The sequence below is a fragment of the Limanda limanda genome, chromosome 19 (assembly GCF_963576545.1).
Source record: "Limanda limanda chromosome 19, fLimLim1.1, whole genome shotgun sequence".
NCBI lineage: Eukaryota > Metazoa > Chordata > Actinopteri > Pleuronectiformes > Pleuronectidae > Limanda > Limanda limanda.
This window is the reverse complement of record NC_083654.1, coordinates 6,416,641-6,440,059: the sequence shown is the minus strand read 5'-3', so window position 1 is coordinate 6,440,059 and position 23,419 is coordinate 6,416,641. Positions and strand designations below refer to the sequence as shown.

General features: G+C 43.0%; 2 protein-coding genes across 2 annotated transcripts; one reads left to right on the top strand and one right to left on the bottom strand.

Annotated features, from left to right (window-relative positions):
• Window positions 1-281: 281 nt before the first annotated feature.
• ube2ql1 (ubiquitin-conjugating enzyme E2Q family-like 1) lies at window positions 282-9,177 on the bottom strand. The gene is made up of 2 exons (XM_061093399.1): window positions 8,809-9,177; window positions 282-482 (listed from the first exon to the last, which is right to left on the bottom strand). Exons 1-2 carry the CDS (start codon window positions 9,160-9,162, stop codon window positions 351-353), a joined length of 486 nt encoding a protein of 161 aa, XP_060949382.1. The 5' UTR covers window positions 9,163-9,177; the 3' UTR covers window positions 282-350.
• Window positions 9,178-12,581: 3,404 nt separating this feature from the next.
• med10 (mediator complex subunit 10) lies at window positions 12,582-15,225 on the top strand. Its single transcript, XM_061092775.1, has 4 exons — window positions 12,582-12,820; window positions 12,907-12,990; window positions 13,464-13,566; window positions 14,413-15,225. Exons 1-4 carry the CDS (start codon window positions 12,699-12,701, stop codon window positions 14,506-14,508), a joined length of 405 nt encoding a protein of 134 aa, XP_060948758.1. The 5' UTR covers window positions 12,582-12,698; the 3' UTR covers window positions 14,509-15,225.
• Window positions 15,226-23,419: the final 8,194 nt, after the last annotated feature.

Sequence of the window (23,419 nt, the reverse complement as noted above, 5' to 3'; positions counted from 1 at the left end):
GACACACACACACACACACACAAACACACACAACTCTCTCTCAGGCCTTTCCAAATGGGGGGAAAGAATCTCTCCAAGCGAGAAGGAGGCTAATGAAAGTCACTTCTTGGTGACAAACGATGACTGTGTGTCTCCTCTCTGAGAGTTTTGGTGGTGATGGCGGATAAAACCAAAACAACAAAGAATAACAACACAGACCCACGAAACCGAAAAAAAAAGAAGCTCTTGAGTAAAACAGCAAAAGGTAAAGATGAAAGATTGTTGAGTTAGCGTGGTGTGTCGTTTTGCGTGTCGGAGCTAGCTGGGTTTGTCCGGCTAGCACGGGGGTCAAGGGGTCGGCGGTTGAGCACTCAGCCGTCGGACACGGGCGGAGACACCCAGCCGTATTTCTCGTGGGTCTTCACCAGGGACTTGAAGGTGGCCTCGGCTTCCTTACGGCTGAACGCTTTCTTGGACTTTCCTGCTTTCCTACATATGCGTCCCTGCGAGGAAAGAGCGATACAGACAGAAAGAGAAAAGAAGGGAGAGGGAGAGAAACAAAGGTTAGTTCATGTGAAAAGACAAAAAAACAGAAGTCATAAAACTGTCCGCTAACAGGACAATTACAAAGGAAAGTCTTATAGGGGTCTACACTATACTATTGTATATCAGACTGAGACACAGAAAGGCGCTGATCTCTGTCATGGTTACAACATCCACAAATCACTTCCTGTTTGCCAATTTGTCTTACAAAAAAAAAGCATTAAATAAATTTGTTGCTGCAATGCCTTATATCGAGCTGAATTACAGAGCTTTTACTTTGAAGAGTTGTGAACTCAGGTCTGGAGAGTGTGTTGGCTGCTCTAATAGACCTCTTAAATGGCCAAATTTATGAAAACATAACAGCAGCAAATAAATATATAATAATTAAATCAAAATCTTCATTGCAGATAAAACTGGTAGGATGAACACTAAGTTGTCTATGATCACTCTGCATACAGACAGATTAATAATGAGCACTGCACTAGTAAAAATTAAAACAATAATATAAAGTATTGTATTGTATTTTGTTACCGACAAACAAAACCAGACTATCAGTTTCCCTCTTTTTCTAGTCTTTGTGCTAAGCTACGCTAACTGCCTCTTGGATGTGGCCTCTTTCATGGATTAACATGAGAGAGGTATCAACCTTCTCTGCCAGGAAGTAACCGTCACGTTAAACTGCTCCTTTAAAGGATCTGCTTGTGCTACTACTAAGCGTGTCTTAGGCCACAGATGAATTGAATCATAAAATACACAAATTTAGTATCTCCACAAATGTTCTATCCCTGGCAGTGTGGAGAAGGATTTTAAGATAACATTTATATGGTCTTGTGGGCAGACAGAAGTGGTAACAGGTAAACAAATATGATGTGTAATCAATATAAATAACATCCTCCAAAGAAGCTATTTACACACAATACATTTGTCTGGCTGTCAGTCGAAAGAACATAGACGAAATGAATACATTTTTACCAAATTGGACAAACAAACATGTTCTGAGCCATGGAACATTAGATTAGAGGTTGTTGATCAAAGTCTAGGATCTTTGCCACTAGGTTATGAAGATATTTTTGCTGGTAGCCATAAGTATGAGACTAACGGAGATAGAGGTTTTCTTTAAAGCTGACAAATTGTGTAAGAATTTAGGTGATTAAAGCCACAGTAAACGATTATATTCATTACTGACTGATCTGCCGGTTATTCACTATTTGGACTGTAAAATCCACTTAACTGGTCATATTTAGCCATCAAATGTACCTGAAGCCAATGGTGACGTAGTCAGCGCTTGTTTATACTCGCGCTGAGTCTGACTCACAATTTATAAAAAATGTATTGTTTACGCTCAGGTACAATAACGATTTCACGCCACTCTTCAGGCAAGTCTCTGCAACACTTGTCTTTGGAGAGTGAGCAAAATTACTTTGATCTTCTCATCTCCGGGCCGTGTTAACATTTACCATAAAGGTCAGAATATGGGCGAACTCTAAGGGGCAGGTGTGACCACGTAGATATGAATGACTTGACCCCCTCTCCTACTCCTGACTGTGAGATCTCACAAACTAAAACTAGTGGGCTCACTCCAACATGGTTAATTGGCTCACATGGTGACATTATATCACTGACATGCCAAAACCAACAAATGTCAAAATATTATTTGTCTGACCTGGATATGCATCGTCAGATCAAAGGAAAATATGGTTTCCATGTTCACAATAATCAGCTCTTGTCTTCTGGATAAAAACTGTTTCATGTCTTTTCAGGCAAAAAATAGAAGGACGGAGACTCAGCCCACACGTGCAGATGGATGAAGCAGAGGTCCCCCCCCCCGAGGGGGGATGTTGACAGGACAAGTGGTCTAAACACAGGTTGATCAACATTAGATCAATGTTTAAAGGCTTTTAAGATGTCAGGTTCAATCAGAAGTGGAACTACCTTGTTCACAACATAGAGCAACACAGAGATGAGAGGAGAGGAGAAGCAAGCCATCCACTAAATGATGAACAGCTTGTGAATATGACAGAAGATGTATATATGAGCCTGTAACTCCTGTGCTCAGCGGGAAAAATCATCTCAGAGCACCGTGACATATGACTTGGACCTTTCTTGCCCAGGCACCACCTTGCTGAAACCCTTCCTCTTTTCAAACAATGGGGCTAATAATAAACTTAGGATGGGGGGGAGATGAAGACAAAAGGTGTGGGTGTTGCCTGTGACGATAAAGCTGCTTATACCGTTGTTGGCAGGGGGGGGCTGTCTTCCCTGAAGAGGAGAGCGTGGGAGGATGAATAGAAATAGAAACAACTGTCTTGGTGTTGAAAAGGGAAGATGTAGAGCCAGGACAAAGACATGATTCATGTGAGTGTGAAATGCATCGTTTTGGGTGTAAAAACCACTTCCGATACATAGGAACAGCACACAGGGAGGGGAGGGTTGCAGCAGAAACCTCAAACGGCACAGTGAATCTTTGTCAGCTGATCATGTACCGCAGCTTCAGACTGCGCTGTGGTTGACTCACAACACTCTACCTCACAGCTGTATGATATGTCAGGACTGTGGTTGTTTGTACACACTCTGTAACATCGCACCTTTTTCCCTCTGGCCGACTGTCTAGGCAGAGAGAAAATGGCAGCGAGGACACTCCGCTGACGCTCCAGTGAAAGCATTACTAATTAGATTCATTCAGATGACAAGCTCTTTCTGCATTCTGCAGTGCAGCACAGATAAAATACCCCTATCATCATTATACATCCACAGCCCCGAACCTTCATACATCAGGCTCCTGTCCTGATTTACAACTGAGAAACCCTGAATAAATAAAGCTGCTTTCCACACCTGAAAGAACTGCAGGGGTTAGACACTGTGACATACTGATGGGCCATAAGACTTTTAAACTCCTCTGAACTGCAATAACTCCACCAAACCAGCACCCTGGAATATTTGCATATTTGCACCAGCACCGTAATAAGCATATTTGAATATTTGCACTACTGCACAAATCAAACTATTGTTGCTCTACTCTTCATCTGTAAAGATATATATTTAGATATATATATATTATTTTCTATTTTAAATTTTTGATATTCTATTTTATTGATATTCTATTTTATTCTATTTTATACTATTTCTATTTTTATTTTATTTTTTTGGTTGAAATTACTGAGCATTGCTTAAAGAGAGCCTGTGACTCAAGTATTTCATTGCCAGTGACTGCTTCATGTTATCTCTATGCATTTGACAATAAAAATCTTGAATCTTGAATCTTGAATGATCAACTTTCCATCGGTTTCATTCTCTGGCTACATCCATACTAGTAGATTTTAAATAAAAACAGCATTTTCAAATAAAAAAGATCTCTGTCCACAGTTTTAATCCCCATCCACACTAAAACGCCTAAAAGGCAGATCACATGACTATGCACTGAGCATGCACGTTCCACTCTAAAACCGGAAGGTATGGAAATGGGAATTGTAGCAGATAAATAGTTGTATCATTGTAAAATGCCGAATTTAACAGCACAACAGGGGCCAACGGTGGATTTCAGGACAACAGTTTTGCACTGTGGGATTCTCCATGCGATGAAATACAGGAAATAAAGCCGACTGCTACATCTTCAGTCCGGTGACATCTGATGGGTGATCAGTATGTCCCGTTACGTACTTGCTTGGCTATTTTGGGTCAGTTGTGATGCAGGGGATGAAGGGAGATGAGGTGACAACGTTGAATGATCTGGAGATTAGGGTTACAGTTTCCATTCCTGTAGCAACACACGGCCTCGTTTCACGGCAGAGGCTTAGCGGCGCTCACACTCGCCGTCGCTTTGTCTCCGTGTCTCTCAGACAGACGCTCTAAGGGGCTCCTCCTGTTGTTTTCCCCGAGTATCTTAAACCACACTTAAATGCAACCTTGCTGCAGCAGTCCGCCATGATGAATCATTCAGTCTCGTATGGAGCTTGACAGAAGAGAACCTTTTAAATGGAGGCAGAGGATTGAGAGGTAGCACAATATGGCTGATCTCACTGCCAGTGTGGAAACAACAACAGGAGTTTTGAAGTAGATTTTTTGCTGGAAACAAACAAAAACAACTTTCCCTCTGTGTGGGATTTTTTGATTAAGCTTGTTCTGAAAATCTGAATGCATGTCTCAATGTGTTACTCATTCACAGACATTAAATGCAGTGTCCCTTGAGGACGTACCTTCTGTCTGTCTCTTTTTACAAAGCCACATTAAACCACAACCTTCTCTTTTTTCAAACAACTGATCCACCCAGCCTTTAAAGTGGAAAGCAAACAGAGTGGGTGACACCCCAGCAGAGCGGCCTGAAACCTGCTCAGCCTCTCTGTGCAGCCAGACGTCTGCAGGACAACCCAGGCTGACAAACAAAGACAGTGCACCGGATGGAGACTGTCAAAAGCTGACGCGTATGTTTTCAATTCACACGTCTCTTCATTATCGATGCATATCTTTGCATCCTGCCGCATGGAAGCTGTCACCACCTCAAGATGGCGGCCGCTGTCTTGAATTGATGTTGTTATAGCGATTGGCTGGCCGTTGTTAAAGAGGTGTGATTACCACGGTGATCGATGGCGGGAATGGATGTACCCTCAGCTGAACATAGTGCTGCCATTAAACCAATTGCTGTGAGCATCGTGTACTCGTCTTTACACACAATAGCCAGCAATTTCTCATTGGCGTGTTCTCCATGGAGAGCGGACGTGTGTGAGAACAACATAAGATGAAGGAACAGATATAGACTAGGACCTGAGATTAAGAGTGTGTGTGTGTGTGTGTGTGTGTATGTGAGAGTAAAATCTGTTTCTGAACGTGTGAATTGATTAACAAGCCCACTTGAATAGGGGACATTGAACATTAATTAGCAGCATTTTGCTCATCTACCAGACTGGTATGAGGCTTCCAAAGATGGAGAGAGAAAGTAAAAAAATCAGCTCGGGAGGAAAGAACAGGCAAACAAAAGCGTGTGCATCCATGTGTGTGTGTGTGTGTATGCGTCCGTGCATGTGTGTGTGTTGTCCAGTTTAGCGAGGGCCCCCAGGCTTATACAGTGCCATGTCAGTGTTTGTCTATTTCAGCTAAGCTTGCTCGTGGAGAGGGATGCACTTGTGTAAAGTGGCTGCTGGGTAATCGTGTGAATGGGAATCCGTCAATGGGCTGACCGGGACGGCCCCGTTGCATGTTGGGAAGCAGCTCCGGGGGCAGAGGGGATTGCGTAACGCAGACATGTGCTTAAAGGGGCCTTGATAAACAAACAGGGATCGATGTCATCATCATCATCATCATCCTGCTCATCAGATCAGTCAGAGGAGTAGCCCCATGGGTATTGATAGCAGTGATGGTGAGGTCATTAAAGGGTAATGCCACGTTTTTGTTTTTTTAAGTATATGTCACTCGTCCCTTTGCATTGTGTAAAAATGATCTTCAACAGAAAAATGAAATCCATCACAGCAAACTGGAAGCTTTAAAGGGGCGCTCTACTTATTTACCACAAGAAATGTACCCATTGGAACCATTCAACCTCTGAAACCAGTTGTATAACCTCATGAGATCATGATGCGAGTGGAGGCACTAGAAAACCGCTCTTATTTTTCCTTTTTCTGGATCCTACTGATCCTATTGATCTAGGATTGCAAATAATCATTATTTGGTTATCCATTAATCTGCCAAATATATTTTTATTGTTTTGTCTATAAAATGCCAGAAAACTGTTTGAAAAAAAGTAACAGAACACATAAAGGGGGAGTGTGACTGCTCAAGATGATATTACTCCACTATACCTTTACGGAGGAAATAGTTGTCGGCTACTATATTAATGTTGAAAATATTTGTAGGGTGTGGATTTTGGCGCTTGAGTTAATCTAAAGCTATATTTGATGACATTCGACATGTAATGCATAGTAAATCATTCAAAATTATATATAAGCCACACACGTGAACAGTTATGAAGCAAATCAAAAGCATTGACTATAAACCCTTCAATAGATAAACTAGGATGAACACCACGTTTCCTAACTTCTCTCTGCATCATAGACCCACTAATGACGAGGAATAGTTCTGAAGTAACTCCGGGAGCATTTACAACGGTCAAGAGAAGGAAAAACTCTAAACAGGCAGGTTTACAACACACACTGAACTGGTAGTTTAAGCTACACTGATGTACTTTCTATACACTATTGTACAAATAACAAAACAAAAACGTGTATCAATTTCCTAGTATGCCCACAATACAAACAGGCCTTTATAAAACCTGCTGCACACACTAGAGCTCTTTTTTACCACCTGTACAGCACTATGGGGGTAAATTCACTGCCATACAGATTCACTGCATTACACTGGGGTGTTTTTAAACGTATATGTGATGGCCAGGTGGCTGGTGGATCTGTTTGACTTCAATCAAACCTCATAGGGGTTAGGGATCTGAATGGGAACTCATCTCAGCCACTGACATTGAGTGTGTGTGTGTTTCCACACATCTGCAGGTGAGTGCACTTCTAGCCTTGTTGACTCTCCTCACCACTCTGTGACAGCATGCATCCTCTCACACTAAAAATAGAGATGATGTTCCTAAACAAGCCCCAACGCTATTGTCCCCGGGACCCGGTGGCAAGGACGGATAAATATATTCTGTGTGTTTAGGTTTATATATAGGTCTGTGTGTGTGCATGAGAGACAGACAAGCGCATCTCTCACAGAATTAGGACACGGGATGCATGCAATCGCCTGTGTCGACACACACGTCCACAAAAGCGGGGGGGAAAAAGCGATGCGCACACACACAGGAATAATTAATCAATAGTTTCCATTGGCGAAGGAAGACACTTCACTATAATTAGGGAGCACTGCAGCGCACCAAGCTCATCTCCTCAAGCAGCAAATCAAAATAATAGACACACACACACACTTTCCTCTATCTCTGTTTCTCTCTCTCACTCTGGTTCTGGGTACCGCTCTTGCATAACCTTTCGTGCTAACAGATTCTTAATAGACACATATGATTCGGGAACAACATTAAATTAATTCACAAAGCACTAAGGTTTGGGGGGGATGGGCAGGAGAATCCCGTGACAGCTTACATAAGGTCTCCTGCCTCAGCCGTGTCACAGTGCTGACGTCAAAAGGCAGAGAGAGAGAGAGAGAGAGAGTGAGGTGAAGGAAACGAAGCAGCCTCCACAGATGAGATGAAGGGAAATTACATGAAAGTGAGCACTTAGAAAGCACAGAAGAAAACCTCCTCTCTGGGTGTCAAAACAGAAAACTTGTCAGAGTTAAATGATTATTGCCTGGAGTGCATTTAGAAAAATGCAGCTATCTCCAGTGGAGTTGCAGGACTGCTGCTGCTGCAGTGCACTGAGAATGTGAAAAACAGATTTGACAGGATTACATAATCCAGTCTGTCTAAATCCCTGCATTAAGACTGCTGGTAGGTAGGCTACCTGCTGTCCCTGTTCATCCATCTCTCTTTGCACACATCACCACTCAATTGCATGTGTTGAATACATGTCCTCTTCAATCTGATATGCTATTGTGGCACCGCAATACAGCCTACATTGGGGACTTTTCCGTTGCATGGCGGCAGGCCTCTGCTGTCAGAGGAAACTGATTAATGTAGGCGATAAAAAAAAGGAGAGCAAAGCGAGACTGCAGAGAAGAGCTGGCACCTAGGAGATACTGAGCGGTGCACTGCATGAAATGGCCGCCGTAAAGTCACATAAAGATTAATAATATTCACAATCGTGGCTTGGCTCATGGCAGAGAGGAGGGAGGGGGTGGGGGGAGGCGGCTACAGTGCAGCCCCCACAGCTGTGACAGGGGAGGCTATAAATAGACCACAGGTACAGAATCGAGACAAATTCGACCAAATAATCTGGTTTTGTGATGATAATTACCATTTAAAATAAAAAATAAAAAAGTGTTACCAATCGGATGTTTCAGGATATCTAGCGTCCAAAATGGCACTTGATATCAGAGCTTATGATTGACTTCCATTACAAACAGATGACATTACCTAAGACACGACTTTTCCTACTGAATTTCAGGATGTAGTGGTTTAGAATATCATAATGAGACTAAACCCCGTGCCATGGTGGACGGGTTTTGTGTGCGTAAAAGCAATTCTACACGTTACAGACGCATGACGCACGGATGCCTGATGGAATTGCACTTATCCAGTGTGTGTGTGTGCGTGTGTGATGGCTGAAATGAAGGTAACACACAGATGATGGACATTGGTTGGTGATATATTCCAAAGCAAGGACCCGACCCCCTCCCCCTCACCTGTCCTTTTACGAGGCTGGCCGCAAACTGCCTCATGACCGCCTCCACCGTGTAGGCGCTGGACCACCCGCGGGGGGTCAGCAGCTCCATGCAGATGGCCCCTCCGTCCAGCACGTAGCCGTTCTCCAGCCGGGGCGTCAGCACCCGCATGAAGGGCGGCGAGAAGGGGAAATTGTCGGGGAAGGTGACGTTGAGCAGGATGAACTCGGTGCACGTCTCCTTCATGTCCTGCCACAGCGCCGAGTCCTTGTCCACCTGGTGCAGCTTGACGTTCCAGTCGTACAGGTTGTCCTCCACCAGCTCCACCGTGATGAAGTTGTCCCCTAGCCTCCGGATCTCCTGCAGCTCCTTCATCAGCCTGCGCGTCCGGACCTGGGTGCAGTGTGGCCGCTGAGGCGCCAGCGGTGCTATCGAGGAGGCGCTGGTGGCTTTGCTGCTGCCGCCCCCCCCGGTCTGCAGCTTCTCCTTCGCATCCTTGCCCTGCTTCTCCTTGCCGTGCTGGTCCAGCTTCCTCGCCTTGATCTCGGGCGTGCTCAGGATGTTGGCTTCGTTGGCGGTCTGGCAGTGCTTGTTGGCGTGGTTCTTCTGGCTGCCCTTGGTGCCCTTTAACGAGCCCTGGTGGTGCTTGGGGTCCTCGGTGTCTCGGTCGTGCAGACGGATCAGACCGATCTTCCGCAGTAGGGTGGCCATAATTTTTTTATGGATCTATGTCTCTCCGCCGATCCCCCCGCACAGGGGCGATGTTCACCCGTGCGAGTCGCTTCCCTGCGACCCCTCTCGACGGTGGCTGTGTTAACCTTGCTGTTCCGCGACCCCCCCTCCGTGCACTGCAGCCTCGGGATGAGCTGGAACCGGTGGGAGAGCCTTTGCGTCTTTCTCAGTGCAGCATCATCTTGACGCGGCTCGACTGGAAGGAAAACAGCCACACACACAAAAAGTGTTAGTTTTGGATCAATGGTCGCTCACAGGCAGCACCTAAAACAAACGGAAGATGTGCTGTTCTGCACCGACACCAAGACTGTGGCTGCAGATGTCTACTGATAGGACGATGCGTTACGCAGAAGCACTGAGGTGATCTCACAATACATCGACAATGGACGACACCGTGTCATCAAAGGAATCCCATAATAGGAACAATAACTGCTACATCAGAGGGCATTCATGGCCTGCGCTTTATAGATGATTCAAAGGCATAATGATGGAGGAGCTGTCCTTGTCATATAAACAGCGAAGTAGATTCCCGTGTACGCGTCTTCTCCTGCCCACACAGAGCCAGTGCTGCAGCAGGAACCCGACAGCTGCCCGGGTACCTACCGTGTAGAGGCGTACAATCCGGAGGGTAAAAATGTCCGTATTAGGTCCCGTTATCCCACTGTGTGATTAGATGAATAGAATAGCAGCCACTGCAGCAGAATGTAAAGGCGAAATGGCTCCACCATCCAGGAGAGCTGCAGTGTGGAGGAGGTGGAGGAGGAGAGGAGCCTTTGAATGTGTATGCAGCTGCCGCAGCTCCGGCTTAAATGCAGCTCAGGACGAGTCAGCCTCCAAGAGAAGCAATTCACTGCCTGTGTGTTAACACCGGGGCCACAGCATCCGGGGGCCTTTCGAAATAAAAGCCTCAGTGGAGATGGATGCCAAGCACCAACATGGGTATATTTAGGCCTATTGAGAAGAAAGCCTTATGTGACATGACAGCGTTGATGTACTCGACATATTCGGCAATGCAAATATAATTAGATAGATAGACAGATGGATAGATGGATGGACGGATGAAGAAATAGATGGATGTTTATATATATCGATGGACAGATAAATGGATGATGGTAAGACAGATAGATAGATATTACCATTACAATAAAGCCCATAAGAAATCAGCTGAGCTATTTCACATTATTGTCTTTTCCAATAAAGGCATATATATATATGACCCCAATACACAGAGAAGGAACTTAATTTCGTGATGCAACTGTGATATGTTGAGAGCCTTTCCTGAAGCTTTCAGACAGAAATGTCCTATTCAATAGCCAGTTGATCCGTAAAGCATCTCTTTAGTGCTGGTATTTATGTTTATTTTGAAGGGTCATTATTCACTTCCTTCTGGCTTTATCTCCACCTAGCTTGACGTCCCTGAAAGCTCGGTGGCCTGTCAATGTGATGCATGAGGAATCTAACCTCAACGTGTGACACAGACACACACAGTCACTTTCACATTCAACGACTTCTGTCAGCTTATGTGTGTTTGAGCCTAAACTGTAGACAGACAATTAGAAAATGAAGGGAGTTCAGTCCTTTACCCAAATGACTGAATGACTTAATGTGTTGAGTTATTCAAATATCTCATTTAATAAAATCGTAGGCCAATAATAATAATAACAAAATAATAACTGTATTTGTATAGCACTGATACAAAGTGCTTGACAAAAAAATACATGGCAAAAAGATAAATTTATTATTTTGTCTCAGTTCAATTTTAAAGGCCAAATCATTACATAATAAATTTAAGACCTTACTATTTATAGAGAAACCCCAAAAGTTCTAACCATGAGCAGCACTTTGGCGACTGTGGAGAGATACATCTCCCTTATTAACTGGAAGAAACCTCTAGCTGAACCAGAAACGGAGATAGTAGTATAAATAGTAGATTGTTTAAAGATTACAGTCCCTAAATATAAAGACATATAACAAACAGCATGTGATTAAGATGTGCCAACTGAATTTATGGAAATGGTTCCATTTCTTCTTGACCTTATTTTGATTTGATCAACACAGCATGTAGAAAAGTGAATACTGACGTAATAATAACGCTATGGATACAACTTTGTCACTGAGATAGTTTAATGATAAATAATTAATTAAGCAACACAAAAACTGGCAGCACAATGTGCAATAAAGGTTCAAATCTAAAGAACACCATTGACACAATCCTCTCAAAACACATGGTTTTTGAATATGGGCTAAACAAATCAAATTTTTTTTTTTTTGATTAGTTGAATGGATTAGGGATAGTGTTTCCCCCATGCATGAATGGATTAGGTTATAATACATTTTGTAAATAATTAATAAACAATAATAGTAGGAATTTATGTTACCATTTGAAAAAATTGTCCAGGGACGACACCTGAAAATTAGCCTGATGAGCTAACTCTGACTCATTCACAATTTGCTGTTGATTAATGAGCATTGTCCCTGTCAAATAAACACATACATGACAATAAATTAAATGACTACAGTGCAAAGAGGTCTGTGCTATTCAATTCAGACTTTATTAGCATGATGAGATCACTAGCAGGTATTTAGCATGTGCCCAAATTGTATTTGAAAACATCCCCTCAGAGGAAGGCACATTTATCATGTTTACTATCACACACAGTGATAATATATGTGTAACAGATGCTGGCTTTAAAAAACCATTGCACTTTTTCCGGTGAGGTGATTTCCATGGTAGAAATCTGTAATTGATGTGTTGCATATTTGCAAATGCAAAATATACAGTATATTTGTAGTGATATTTAAATGAACTGTCACTATTGTGATTACTATATATTATAAGAGAGGCTGTCAAGTCCCCGTTGCATTACTTTATTTATCTTCAACACAAGAATATAGCAGAAAATGAAAATGGGCTCAGCTCATTCTACAGTCTTCACAAAGGAGCCTCCGCTCAACCAGCAGCACGACACTTTGTTCCGCTTTATGACCCCCTCTCATTGGTTGTAACCCAGGCAGCAGAGCAGTACTCGCCGTTGATTGGCTGTTCCGTTGCCGCAAAGCACTTCAGTGTTGTGGCTGTCGTGTTGTCAGCGGCTAACAGCGAATATCCGATCAGGAGAATTCTTCCCACCGGAGAAATCTACGTTCATTCCCACCTTTGTTTGTGAGGCTCCATCAAAATGGCGGAGAAATTTGACAACCTGGAGGAGCACCTGGAAAAATTCATCGAGAATATCCGACAGCTGGGAATCATCGTCAGCGACTTCCAGCCCAGCAGCCAGGCAGGACTCAACCAGAAGCTGTGAGTCATGTCGTCCCCGAGCTGCTGCAAGCGGCACCACGCCGGAAAGAACGCATCTGTTGATCTCTCCCTCCTTTTCTCTCCAGGAACTTCGTGATCTCCGGGCTCCAGGACATCGAGAAGTGCCGCCAGCAGCTCCATGAGATCAACGTCCCGCTGGAGGTCTTCGAGTGAGTCCCCGCTGGTTCACTGCCTGCTTCTTTGCGCCTTCATGATCCACGGCGACGTCTTTTATTCACCATCCTGCTTTGGTCTTTGATTGCCGAATCACGTATATATGCACTATGTCGTGTTGAGAAAATACCTTTAGTTTCTGTATTCGCGACAAACTAAACCCAATTCGAAAATCGTATGATTTATATTTGCATCTGCTCCTCCCCAAATCTGGTAAAGTTCCACGCCTCGTTTTGATCAGTTTCTTGGTTTGTTGCATTCAGTTTATTATTCGGCATACACATATTACAAAAATAACATTCACAGCTGGCATAATTCGTTAACACTTGTTGCTGCTCCTCCTGCTGCACTGCATGTCGTGGGCTGAGTTGGTTCAGATAAACTCGTTTGCTGTGGAATGTGTCCAGGCCAACCTACCACATACAAACATCTGTGCTTCAACTGGGATTATGCCTCTTTGTGTTTGTAGATACATCGACCAAGGTCGGAACCCTCAGCTGTACACCAAGGAATGTCTGGAGAGAGCGTTGGCCCGGAACGAGCAGGTCAAAGGGAAGATTGACACTATGACGGTAAGCGATGGTGCCAGGGTCTTACCAAGATTAATAAGTTAACATAACCTTAAGCTATTTCCCTGATTTACTTCTCCTGAGCACGTGTAGGAGTTTGTAAGTAGATGGAAAACTTCCATTTCAAGGATCGTCCAATTATACGAAGAGCCATGTCAGGGTTTCCCTTAGGTTTCACACAATCTGGTACCATGGTCATGATAATATTTATGAAAACACAACATGTTCTTCTCATATTTTGATTTGAGCTCCTCATGTGTTACAAGTATTTCAAGAATTCACTCCATAAGCCTGTAGAAACTTCTGCTGGAAAAACTACACTAACAAATACATTTTTAGGCTGATTCTCACTTGTAACACCCACTAGCTGGGAACATAATAGGGTTAATATGCAACACTGTAAAAGACTGGAGTTAAACTGGTACTCGTTCCAAACTAATATTGGTTAGAATTAATGAATATGTTTACGTCTTGGCCTGAGATACGAGAAATTCCTCACATTTTTTACAGGAGAATATTATCTTGTATCATGGCCATTATGTTATCATCTCTCTCCGAAGCGTTGAAAAACTCTTCATGCACTGCACCGTAGTCTGGTAATGATTATTGAAGTATCTTTGTTCATTGATAATAAGTCCTTTTAGCAGCTCTGCTCCACGAAACATTTAATTAATACATCTATCTTATATTCTAACATTTTGTGCATTTTGGCTCAAGCTAGATTTATCCTAGGCCTCACAGATCAAACCTAAAGTTACTATGTTATAACTATACGCAAGTTAAATTGTTGTCGGAGTAAAAGTGGCAATCGTAAACTAACCTCAGTTTTCTGATTTTCTTTGATAACAGAAATTCAAGAGCCTTCTAATCTCAGAGCTCAGCAAGGTTTTTCCAGAGGATATGTCCAAGTATAAGGCTATACATGGAGAGGACGCCCCCTCCTAGTGCCTCCTGCACTGTGACCCCTGACCTTCAACCTGTGACCCTCAAAATGAAAGCCTGGGGGGTGTTTGACCAAGTGGGATCCTCTGTGTGTGTGTGCCAGCAGAATATGAAAACACCCACTTATTCTTTTTTATGAATGTTGTGACCCTGAAGGAGAAGCTTTTATTCCCTGACTCAGCCAACCCCTTCTCATCTTTTTAATTTATATTAAACTTCATTTAAAGGAATAGGAACCAATAGCAAGTATATGCGAGATCTAGAGAGGAGAAACATTAAATTTTTTCTGCGCTGAGTTCTGTTGCCGGGAGACATTTTTTTTTTTTTACGTCTCTGTTGATGCATTGACGTTGAGTTTGCAGCAGAATATTCTTACAGCTCCCAACTGTACGGACAAAAATGTTACGAGCTGCATGGAACCCGTGTGATTCTGCATCAACAAGTTGACTCCATCAGCTGTACATACATTGTGTTTATACTCCTACACTTAAACCTTTTGTAACTTCCTCATCATTGTTCAACACACATTCGTACCACGCACACACTTCATAGCATTTTGTATCAAGCTCAGGTTTCTAAAGGCCATGATAACTGAATGCAAATGTTATTTGATGGTACCTCTGTGCCTGATCACTTGAGACGGTCAGAAATGAGTCCACTCTTTATTTGTGACCTGTTTGTATTATACTGTTTGTTAATAAATTATCCTTGTTGGAATAATATTGTGTTTTGTCTGTTTTGCTATCGTGAAAATGCGAGTTGAGTCAAATATGTTCCATGCAGGATGGTTGTGTGCTTTAAAATCATAGAATGTATGTATTATAAATTACTTGTACAGTCCCAGCTCTAAACCTGGATGCATGGAATGGGCTGTATTCTTGGCCTGTGTTCATTCTTTGGAGCTACTTCAGCATCAGATCTCCTCAAACAGTTCTTCAAAATACAGTAATTCATTATGGTTTGTGTGCTGGTTGTGTGCAGAGCATTTGTTTATATTCTGGTGCAGACTGAAGTTAGAAAAAACTAGTGTTCATCCTACCTGGTTTATCTACAATGAATATTCTCTAAATGAAACAGAATATAACTTATAATTGTTCACCTATGTGGTTTATAAGTTTGAATAATTTACTCAACTGCTGATATTTTTTCATAGAATGCATGTTGGCTGTTTCAAAAGTCTGTAGAGCAATCAACACAATCTTCAGGCCCAAATTCAAAGCTTTTCAAAATAAAAGCACTATTATTCAGCAAATATAATGAATATAAAGCATTACAGCAACATTATTGTTTTGATATTACTTTGAAGACAACTTGTTAAAGAGGAACTGATTCTATGAATGTTACTGCCATGACAGAGATCAGGAGGTCAGTCTGGGGAAATAAAAATAATTGAATTATAAAAATAGAAATACACATGTACTGGGGTAAATGTATGCCTCATCATATTTTCAGGTATGACTGGACAACAATACTGTAATGAAACATCAAAGTATATGAAAATAATTACATTTTACCTTACCTAGCTCTGGTAGTCACTAGAACCCCAAATATTTTGTTTTATCTGTAGCATTAGTTTAAAAAATCCCAATAATCAAGGGCGTTAACCTGAGGGATCGAAACGTGAGTAAATGTGTCAGTGGACACAAAGGTGTCAGTGATCTTTGCGTGTGTGTGTCTATAATATAGGAAAGGTGGCTTGAGAAAGAGAAGGGACTACGTCATCAGGCAGGTCGTGGCCCAACAAGCCTGCTCCTGCTGGGGCTTAACCATGGCGACACGCCCTCTGACTGTGGAGGCCCGTCCTCTGGGACAAAAGGAAGGAAATGAGCCCTGTTATTGGTTTGTGATCTGTGCTGCAGGGTAATACAGGCAGCCCTCTTCCCTCGCTGTCACTCCTCCCTCAGGATTTCTGAATGCTTGTCTCATTTTAGTGGGGGAGGAATAGAGGGGTCTGCTTCTTATTTTAACATTTAGGTTTTCTCTGTGACCGTTATAATTTAGTTAATATAATGTATAGATTCAGAATTAACCCTAAACACAACCTCCACATATGTCTGTGGCTTCTCACATCCACCATGGAGGTTGTGTTTTCATCGCTGTCCATCCGTTAGCAAAGAAGAAACTATCACAATCTAGGGCTGATTAAGCAGAAGGATAATAATGAATATTCGTGTACAATTTGCAGATCAAAATAGAAATCCGGATCTAGTGGATTTAAACGTGGTTTCAAAAGAGGACTGTTGGGTCAGTATAGTTAAGATTTCTTTTGTTTAGTGTGCTGAAATTTTAATTATATCCACTGTGAATAAAAATACATAGTCAAATGTGTTGGAGTGGTTGAGGGAATGGGGAGTGGTGTCTAATGAGGAGGAAGATGCAGATAGAAGGCGTCATTGGGGGTTTTAATGAGTCCAGAGTTTTTCACATTTTAAATAAATTGCACAAAACAAATCTAATCCAAAAACAGTCCCAAGGACAATCAGACTTGGTCCAATCCAAAAAGCGACAAACCCAAACAGGGAGAGAGAGAGAAAACCAACACCGCCAATCATAGACGAAGCCAACTAAGCGAAAAACATGTTCTTTTTCTGTTCTTCAGTTCGTATTGTCCATCATTAAAAAAAAAAATTCTCCAATTATGACCGAGTCAAGACGGGTTCATACACGGTCCAGCGGGTGGTTAATTGGAAACTAAAGTTGCTGTCAGACGTTCACTAAACTCCGGAGATTTCCCTGAAATTTCCTGTATCGCTACATGTGAAAATGCAAATGTCCAACCCAGTTGCCAGAACTTTTCCTGCCAGCCTTCCGAGTAATATGTTCAGAAAATGTCTGGGTCAGCCTAGGCATGTTGATGACATAACTAACACGCAGACACATAATTGAAAATAAAAATAAACATATCTCAGGATGAAAGAGAGGTGTCATAAACGTAGAAGACACGGATGAAGTTGTCAACTTGGAAAGATGAGATTTAACCGCTTTTGATGACCAGGGCAGATGTGGATGTGCTGTAAACAAGATTTCTGAAGCGGCTTCACACGTCACGTCCTGCCTCCTGCCTGCTCTACCCTGGACATGGCTTCAATGACAAGTGGATCTGCCTACGTCTAAAGTATCACGTGTCCCCAAAGAGTATAGAAACCTGTGCGGATACAAACAGTCCTGTGTTTCACCTTGAGCTTCTTTAAACCAGTGCCGTCAATAGCTTCTCTTTCTCTGCTTTTTATTTCTCGTTTATTTGTACCCTCTGACCCTGCTCCTCTGTGTGCACATGACCAACAGCCTCACTGCAGCAAGTCACAGCAGCGTTAGTCAAGGACACCCTTTCAATCCAATAACAAGCCCATTTGGAGTGGGGAGAACTGAAATTAAATACTGTTTCTATTCAGTTTGTGTTTGCGCCTGGGCCCTGTGACATTTCTTTCACGCGGTGACACTGACTGTGTGTGCATGCGTGTGTCGTGACGCTTGACTAACCAGAAAAAGGGGACGATGGAGAGGAAGAGACTTCAGTACTGTTAATACGCCTCTGTATGAAGTGCTTAGGTGTGCTGGATGACTCATCCAAGGTGACTGAGTCTTTCTCTCTCCTCTCTTTCTTTCCTCGATTCACCTCCTCTTCTGCTTTTTGTCAGGCCTGAACAAACTCTCTCTTTTTCAATGGCACTTTTTTCCTCCTCTTCTGTGGTGTCTTTCTCTGCGTTCCCCCTCAGGATGAGCTGCGTGGTGTGTTGGCACAACGTCGGCTCTGTTGATAATGTAATGATTCATGTGGAGGTGGACCCTCATTGGCTTGATGGGTGCTTAAGCACAGGAGGGCAGAGTTCATGTAATACACTGGTTGGGATAAATGCTGTAATTGTCAGATCCTGTGATATTTCATTTTGTTTGCTGGAGGAGTCCACTCTTCAATTTCATGGTGTAAATGGGACGCCCAACAAAATGCTTTTCAAAAACAAAGGCATGAGTGCAGTGCACCTCTGACTCTACGAGGTATCACATTGTGAAGGAGTGTTTGGTGCATGTATCAGGTGATCTGTTGCCTTCGCACTCTTTAAATAGTTAATTTGATTCCCTGAAAACATTAATTCAGGACAAAGGAAAGTATCAAATTACAACATGCAGACAAAACAACCTCCAAAATGAGCCAGATATCATTCTTATTTCCAGCTTAATCTGTATTTGGGCTTCAATTAGATATCTTGAAAGTACAGTTTGTATAAGGGTGTATTTGTGATATACCTTTTCATTTATTTGGTACAGACATGTACCAAATAAATGTAACTACACCACCTCAACTGTGATTTGGTCGACTTGTCAGCATCTCTGATGTGTATCTCTCCGTTGCCAGAGAAGTACAAAACCTTCCTTCTTCCTCAGTATCTTCAATAGTCGGAAACATCATATTCTCTGATGTCTTCCCTTCTTCTCTGTGTGGTTGTAATTTCAGTAAAGGTAATTCAGTCAGAAACATTTGTCGTGATTTAACCATTTATTGCACAATAGAAATACAGTTATGCTTGGCACGGATGACTCCATTCTTTGGATGTTCCCTGGATTAGCCACGCAGCATGCTGACGTAAAACAGGGAATGCGTGCAAACCCGCCAGTGGGCGTGAGCAGGCGAGATACATTTTTGTTCAAGATGATGCTGCTTACCAAGACCATGTTTGGACTCAGTGCTAAAAGCTGGAGGTCTGGGGTGGTGGAGGCAATTTTCTAGCAGCATAGCATTGGTGGCAGAGTAGCTGAGCAGGGAGCAGTGAGGAGGAGGAGGTTGTATTTGACTGGGCTGCTTGTTGAGAGGATGGGCTGTGATTGGTAGGTGATTTACGAGCACCCATAACTCTAGCAGAAGCTGACAGCCTATGACAGCCGAGCACATGACTCCGTGTCCTGCATTAACTAACGCAATGCTTCATCTGTTGTACAATATTTATTACCTCCAACACTGATGTCATCCACTTAGCTTCAGTCCCCATTGCTGGAGAACATCGCCAAGAAGTGCTATGGTAGTGTAATCCCAAAGCAACACCTACACATCAGCGCTTATGATCCGATTACAAGTGGACAGTGCTAAGTACAGGTGTGATCTCACTCAGATTGCATAGTGGAGGTGACCTGGGCCACATGTGAACATATTCTTTTACCCGTGTGAACGTGAATTCATCCTGGGCCACATATAAAGGACCTCCTACGCAGCTTACATCCTCTGACACTGTTACTGTTTCACTATGAACTGAATCTATTTTTAGTCTTATCTGTTTGTGGCCATCGGCAAAATATCTACACTGACCATGACGTTGTGACTGATACTTCTCTTAAATTGGTGAAACGTTCTTCTCTGCAGCGCCTCCTCCTGACTCCTCTCTCTCTCTCATGCCGACACACAGACACACACAAACAGGGACTTCGGACACTTCTGTAAACTTGGTCAAAACAACACAATTTTATCTTAGGTAAACAAAAAACGACATACGTGTTAATTTGGAGAGCGGGGAAGTGAGATGTGATCGCAAAGGGGTCACAGGAGATGCATTAACTATGCATTTTAATGCAAGATGAGAACACAATTAACACCGGCCACCTGTGATTGGCTCTCTCAGGATCGATGTTATCATGGCCCACTTTTGTGTTATGCATGCCTAGTGGCTAGTCTTGGTATACACTTATGTTTTAATATACTGTATGTTTCAATGAGGGTGTTTTTTTTCTTGATAAACAATGTGATATTATTGTTCATTAAATAATATTTTGACGTTAACCTTTCCCATAAGCCCAAGATGTCTTGTTGGCTGCATCACAGCTGGATATAGGAAGCAAGTCCATGAGTGTTTTAGTATAAAACTAAATAATGATTTTTTAGACGAATGAATGCTGCTGTATAAGCCTTTGTTCTCAGTGCCTGTGAACCTTTAGCAGCTTGGCTTTAAAGTTTTTTGACTTTATCTTCATACAGATGCTTTGGGAGTCTGGGGCCTGGAACGATGGCTGATATGTATAAATCCTCCCGCGCCCTTGGGTTGGTGCAGAAAACACAAAGGTGGGGGCGGCTGCCTTTGATGCTATTAGCATAATGTCTTTCTGATGCTAATGCTAAGTGCCTCCGACTGACCGCTGGAGCTCTCGTGGCCCACGACCATGACGTGCTCACATGGCTGCTGATCGTTCTCTGCCGCACTCTTGTCTCCGGCATCGCGGCGGCCGGCTGTCTCGCCTCAACTCAGCGACAGTCAGTCAACTTCTCAATGAGGGTCAGGGGGCGGATTCCCCCCCCCCCCTTTCCTTCTGTCTCCCTGGTCACCATGGAAACACCCCACCCATTCACCGGCATCCACCCTTTCTCTCTCCTCTTTGGACAATGGCCATTGATGTGTGTGTGTGTGTGTTTGTGTGTGCGTCTGTGACCAAGTGCTGCATAGTAAATGTTAGAGCAGTGTGTGAGTGTCTGTGTGTGTCAATATATTATAACATTATATTATTGTAATACTAATTGACCCTTTCTCTTCTGATTTGTGCTCGAGAATCTACAGCACTCCAGGGCTCGCACTTGAATTGTAAAACACATCACAGCAGGATCAACACTCCCACATACTGCTGCCTGAGCATCTATTAACTCCACAAACATCCACGCACACGTACACAAATGTGGAGGCACACAGTGTGAGTCAAGTCATATAGTAGTGCTGCTGTGGAGGTGAGCAGGGCCCTATTGTGTTGCAAACAGTAATGCCGCACACTACACAAAGGCTAGTGATGAACACGACTATCATACCATCTGGACCTACTCAGGGTTGCCGCTGTCTACTTGAAAGTGTGTGTGTGCGTGTTTGTGTGTGTGTGTGATGGCCATTAATGGAACGATAAAGACACTAAATGAAAACTCTAAATTAGCCCAACGATGGCTGCTTCACGATGCTCCTCACACCTGCCCCAGCAAAGCACCCTTCAACAGCAGCAATTGAATCATTGAGCCGAAATATAGAAACACCACAGATACAAGTCGATGCATGAAAAATACTATTCTCGTGTCTGTTTTGCGGCCTGAGTGCAAGCGAGTGTACTTTGCTCCTCGTGGATTCATCTGCAGCTGGGCTGCTTTGCTCAGAGTGGGAGGGAACCAGACAGAAAGGAAAGAGAGAGACAAAAGAAAAGGAAAAAGAAAGACAAGAGATAGAAGGAGGGAGGAGAGAGTTGTTAAAATTTAATTTCCCTCTGGTTTAATTATCTGACTGTATAGACGGCCCCTACTTGTTCTCTCATGTCGGCAAATGTTAGAGGTGAAAATGTGGTCGGTGTGCATTCAGTATCTATGTGTGTGTGTCTGTGTGTGTCTGTGTGTGCGTGTGTGTATGAGATACTCTCTTCCCCGTGTGTTAATGACGTGCACAACAAAGCAGGAGGTGCGGCGTCAGTGCTGAACAGGGACTAGATGATCCCGCTGAAATGTTTAAACCTTGCTCATTACACGGTGAAAAGAGGAAATCGATCATTTTCATTACTGGCTGTCGGTGCGCGGTTACACAAGTCAATGAGCCGTCATATTCACAGTTATGATTTACTGTAAACCGGTGTGTGTGTGTGGTGCTGCCTCAGACATACCGAGTATGATAAGAGCGTATGTTATCCTTCCTCTCTCACCAGTGCATGAGAAAACAACCAGTGGAGATTCTCACATCCTAACAGCCACTGTACTGTTGGGGTTTGCCAGAGGCTGTTTTGGCCCGAGGCTGTGTGTTTCCAGGCTATCAACACAAGCTGGGGCTTCTCCTTTGTTATATACAGAATTAGCTGTAGTGGTTCTCTTTGTCTTGTGGATAATATCTTCCTGCTGGGAGATATTTACCGGCTAAACCTCCCCACCTTCCTTTGTTTCTGCTCCTCTTCGGGGTTTTCAACCTACCTTGTTAGGGCCAAACATGAAGACTCCTCGGAACATAGTTCATGATGCGAAGAAGTGGTCCTGGTCCTGATTCAACTGAACCATGGTTCTATTCGTTTGCAGTGTGCAAACATTCTTTTGGAATATCTTTGGACTTTTGTACCAATAACAGGAAGTAGGCAGAAGGTCGGCGGTTCATCCCAGTCTTCCCCATCTGTATGCCGAAGAGTCCTTGGACAAGATGCTGAATGGCCCCTCATAGAAAAAAGTGCTGCCCATAGATGCACTGTATGATTGTGTGTATGAATGGGCGAATGTCAAACTGTACTGTAAAGCGCTTTAAGATTATCACTACTGGAAAAGCTCTATATAAATACAGAACATTTACCATTTACCATAAAATAAGGATTTCCTTGCCGTCTTGGCCTCTGACAATATAATGTTTTGATGACACAACAAGTCAACGTCTGATGCCCGTCTACAAACCAGATAATGACAAGTATAGGTAGATGGAGCCCACACAAGTGGTGATGACAAAATGCTCCCTATATTGCAATATGAGACCAAAATTAACTGGAACATTTTGTAAACATTATAACATAAACCTTTGTTTGGACCATGGTCTGGAAAACTCCCTTAATGTCAAAGGGAAATATTGTTCTTTTTACTGCACTACAGTTATCTAGTTGGAGTTACTACCTGCAACACAAAGGATTTACTGCTTATTTGTCTCATGTGTTAGATTAAACTGAGTCTGTGTGTTTTGGACTGCCGGTCGGACAAAACCACACAACTAGAAGATGTCATGTTTCAAGTTTTGATGGTCATTTTTCAGTGTTTTCTGAAGTAATTTTCAGACATGAGGAGCACATTAACGCCGGCTTCGGCCATCACCAAAAGCAATTTAACATCTTTGTCATCATCTGGCTCCTGTTTTCATCCTGAGATATTCGTTTTCTTTCTGCTATTTTCAGTTTTGTGTCTGTCGCATGTTAGAAACGTCATCAACACACTCGCTCCAGGTGAATT

Excerpts from the sequence above, each read along its gene's own strand:
- med10 (XM_061092775.1), top strand. The coding sequence starts at position 12,699 with ATGGCGGAGAAATTTGACAACCTGGAGGAGCACCTGGAAAAATTCATC. Across the intron at positions 12,821-12,906 it reads GCAGGACTCAACCAGAAGCT|GAACTTCGTGATCTCCGGGC; the intron begins GTGAGTCATGTC and ends TTTTCTCTCCAG. Across the intron at positions 12,991-13,463 it reads GTCCCGCTGGAGGTCTTCGA|ATACATCGACCAAGGTCGGA; the intron begins GTGAGTCCCCGC and ends TTGTGTTTGTAG.
- ube2ql1 (XM_061093399.1), bottom strand. The coding sequence starts at position 9,162 with ATGAAGGAGCTGCAGGAGATCCGGAGGCTAGGGGACAACTTCATCACG. Across the intron at positions 483-8,808 it reads CCAGCCTCGTAAAAGGACAG|GGACGCATATGTAGGAAAGC; the intron begins GTGAGGGGGAGG and ends CTTTCCTCGCAG.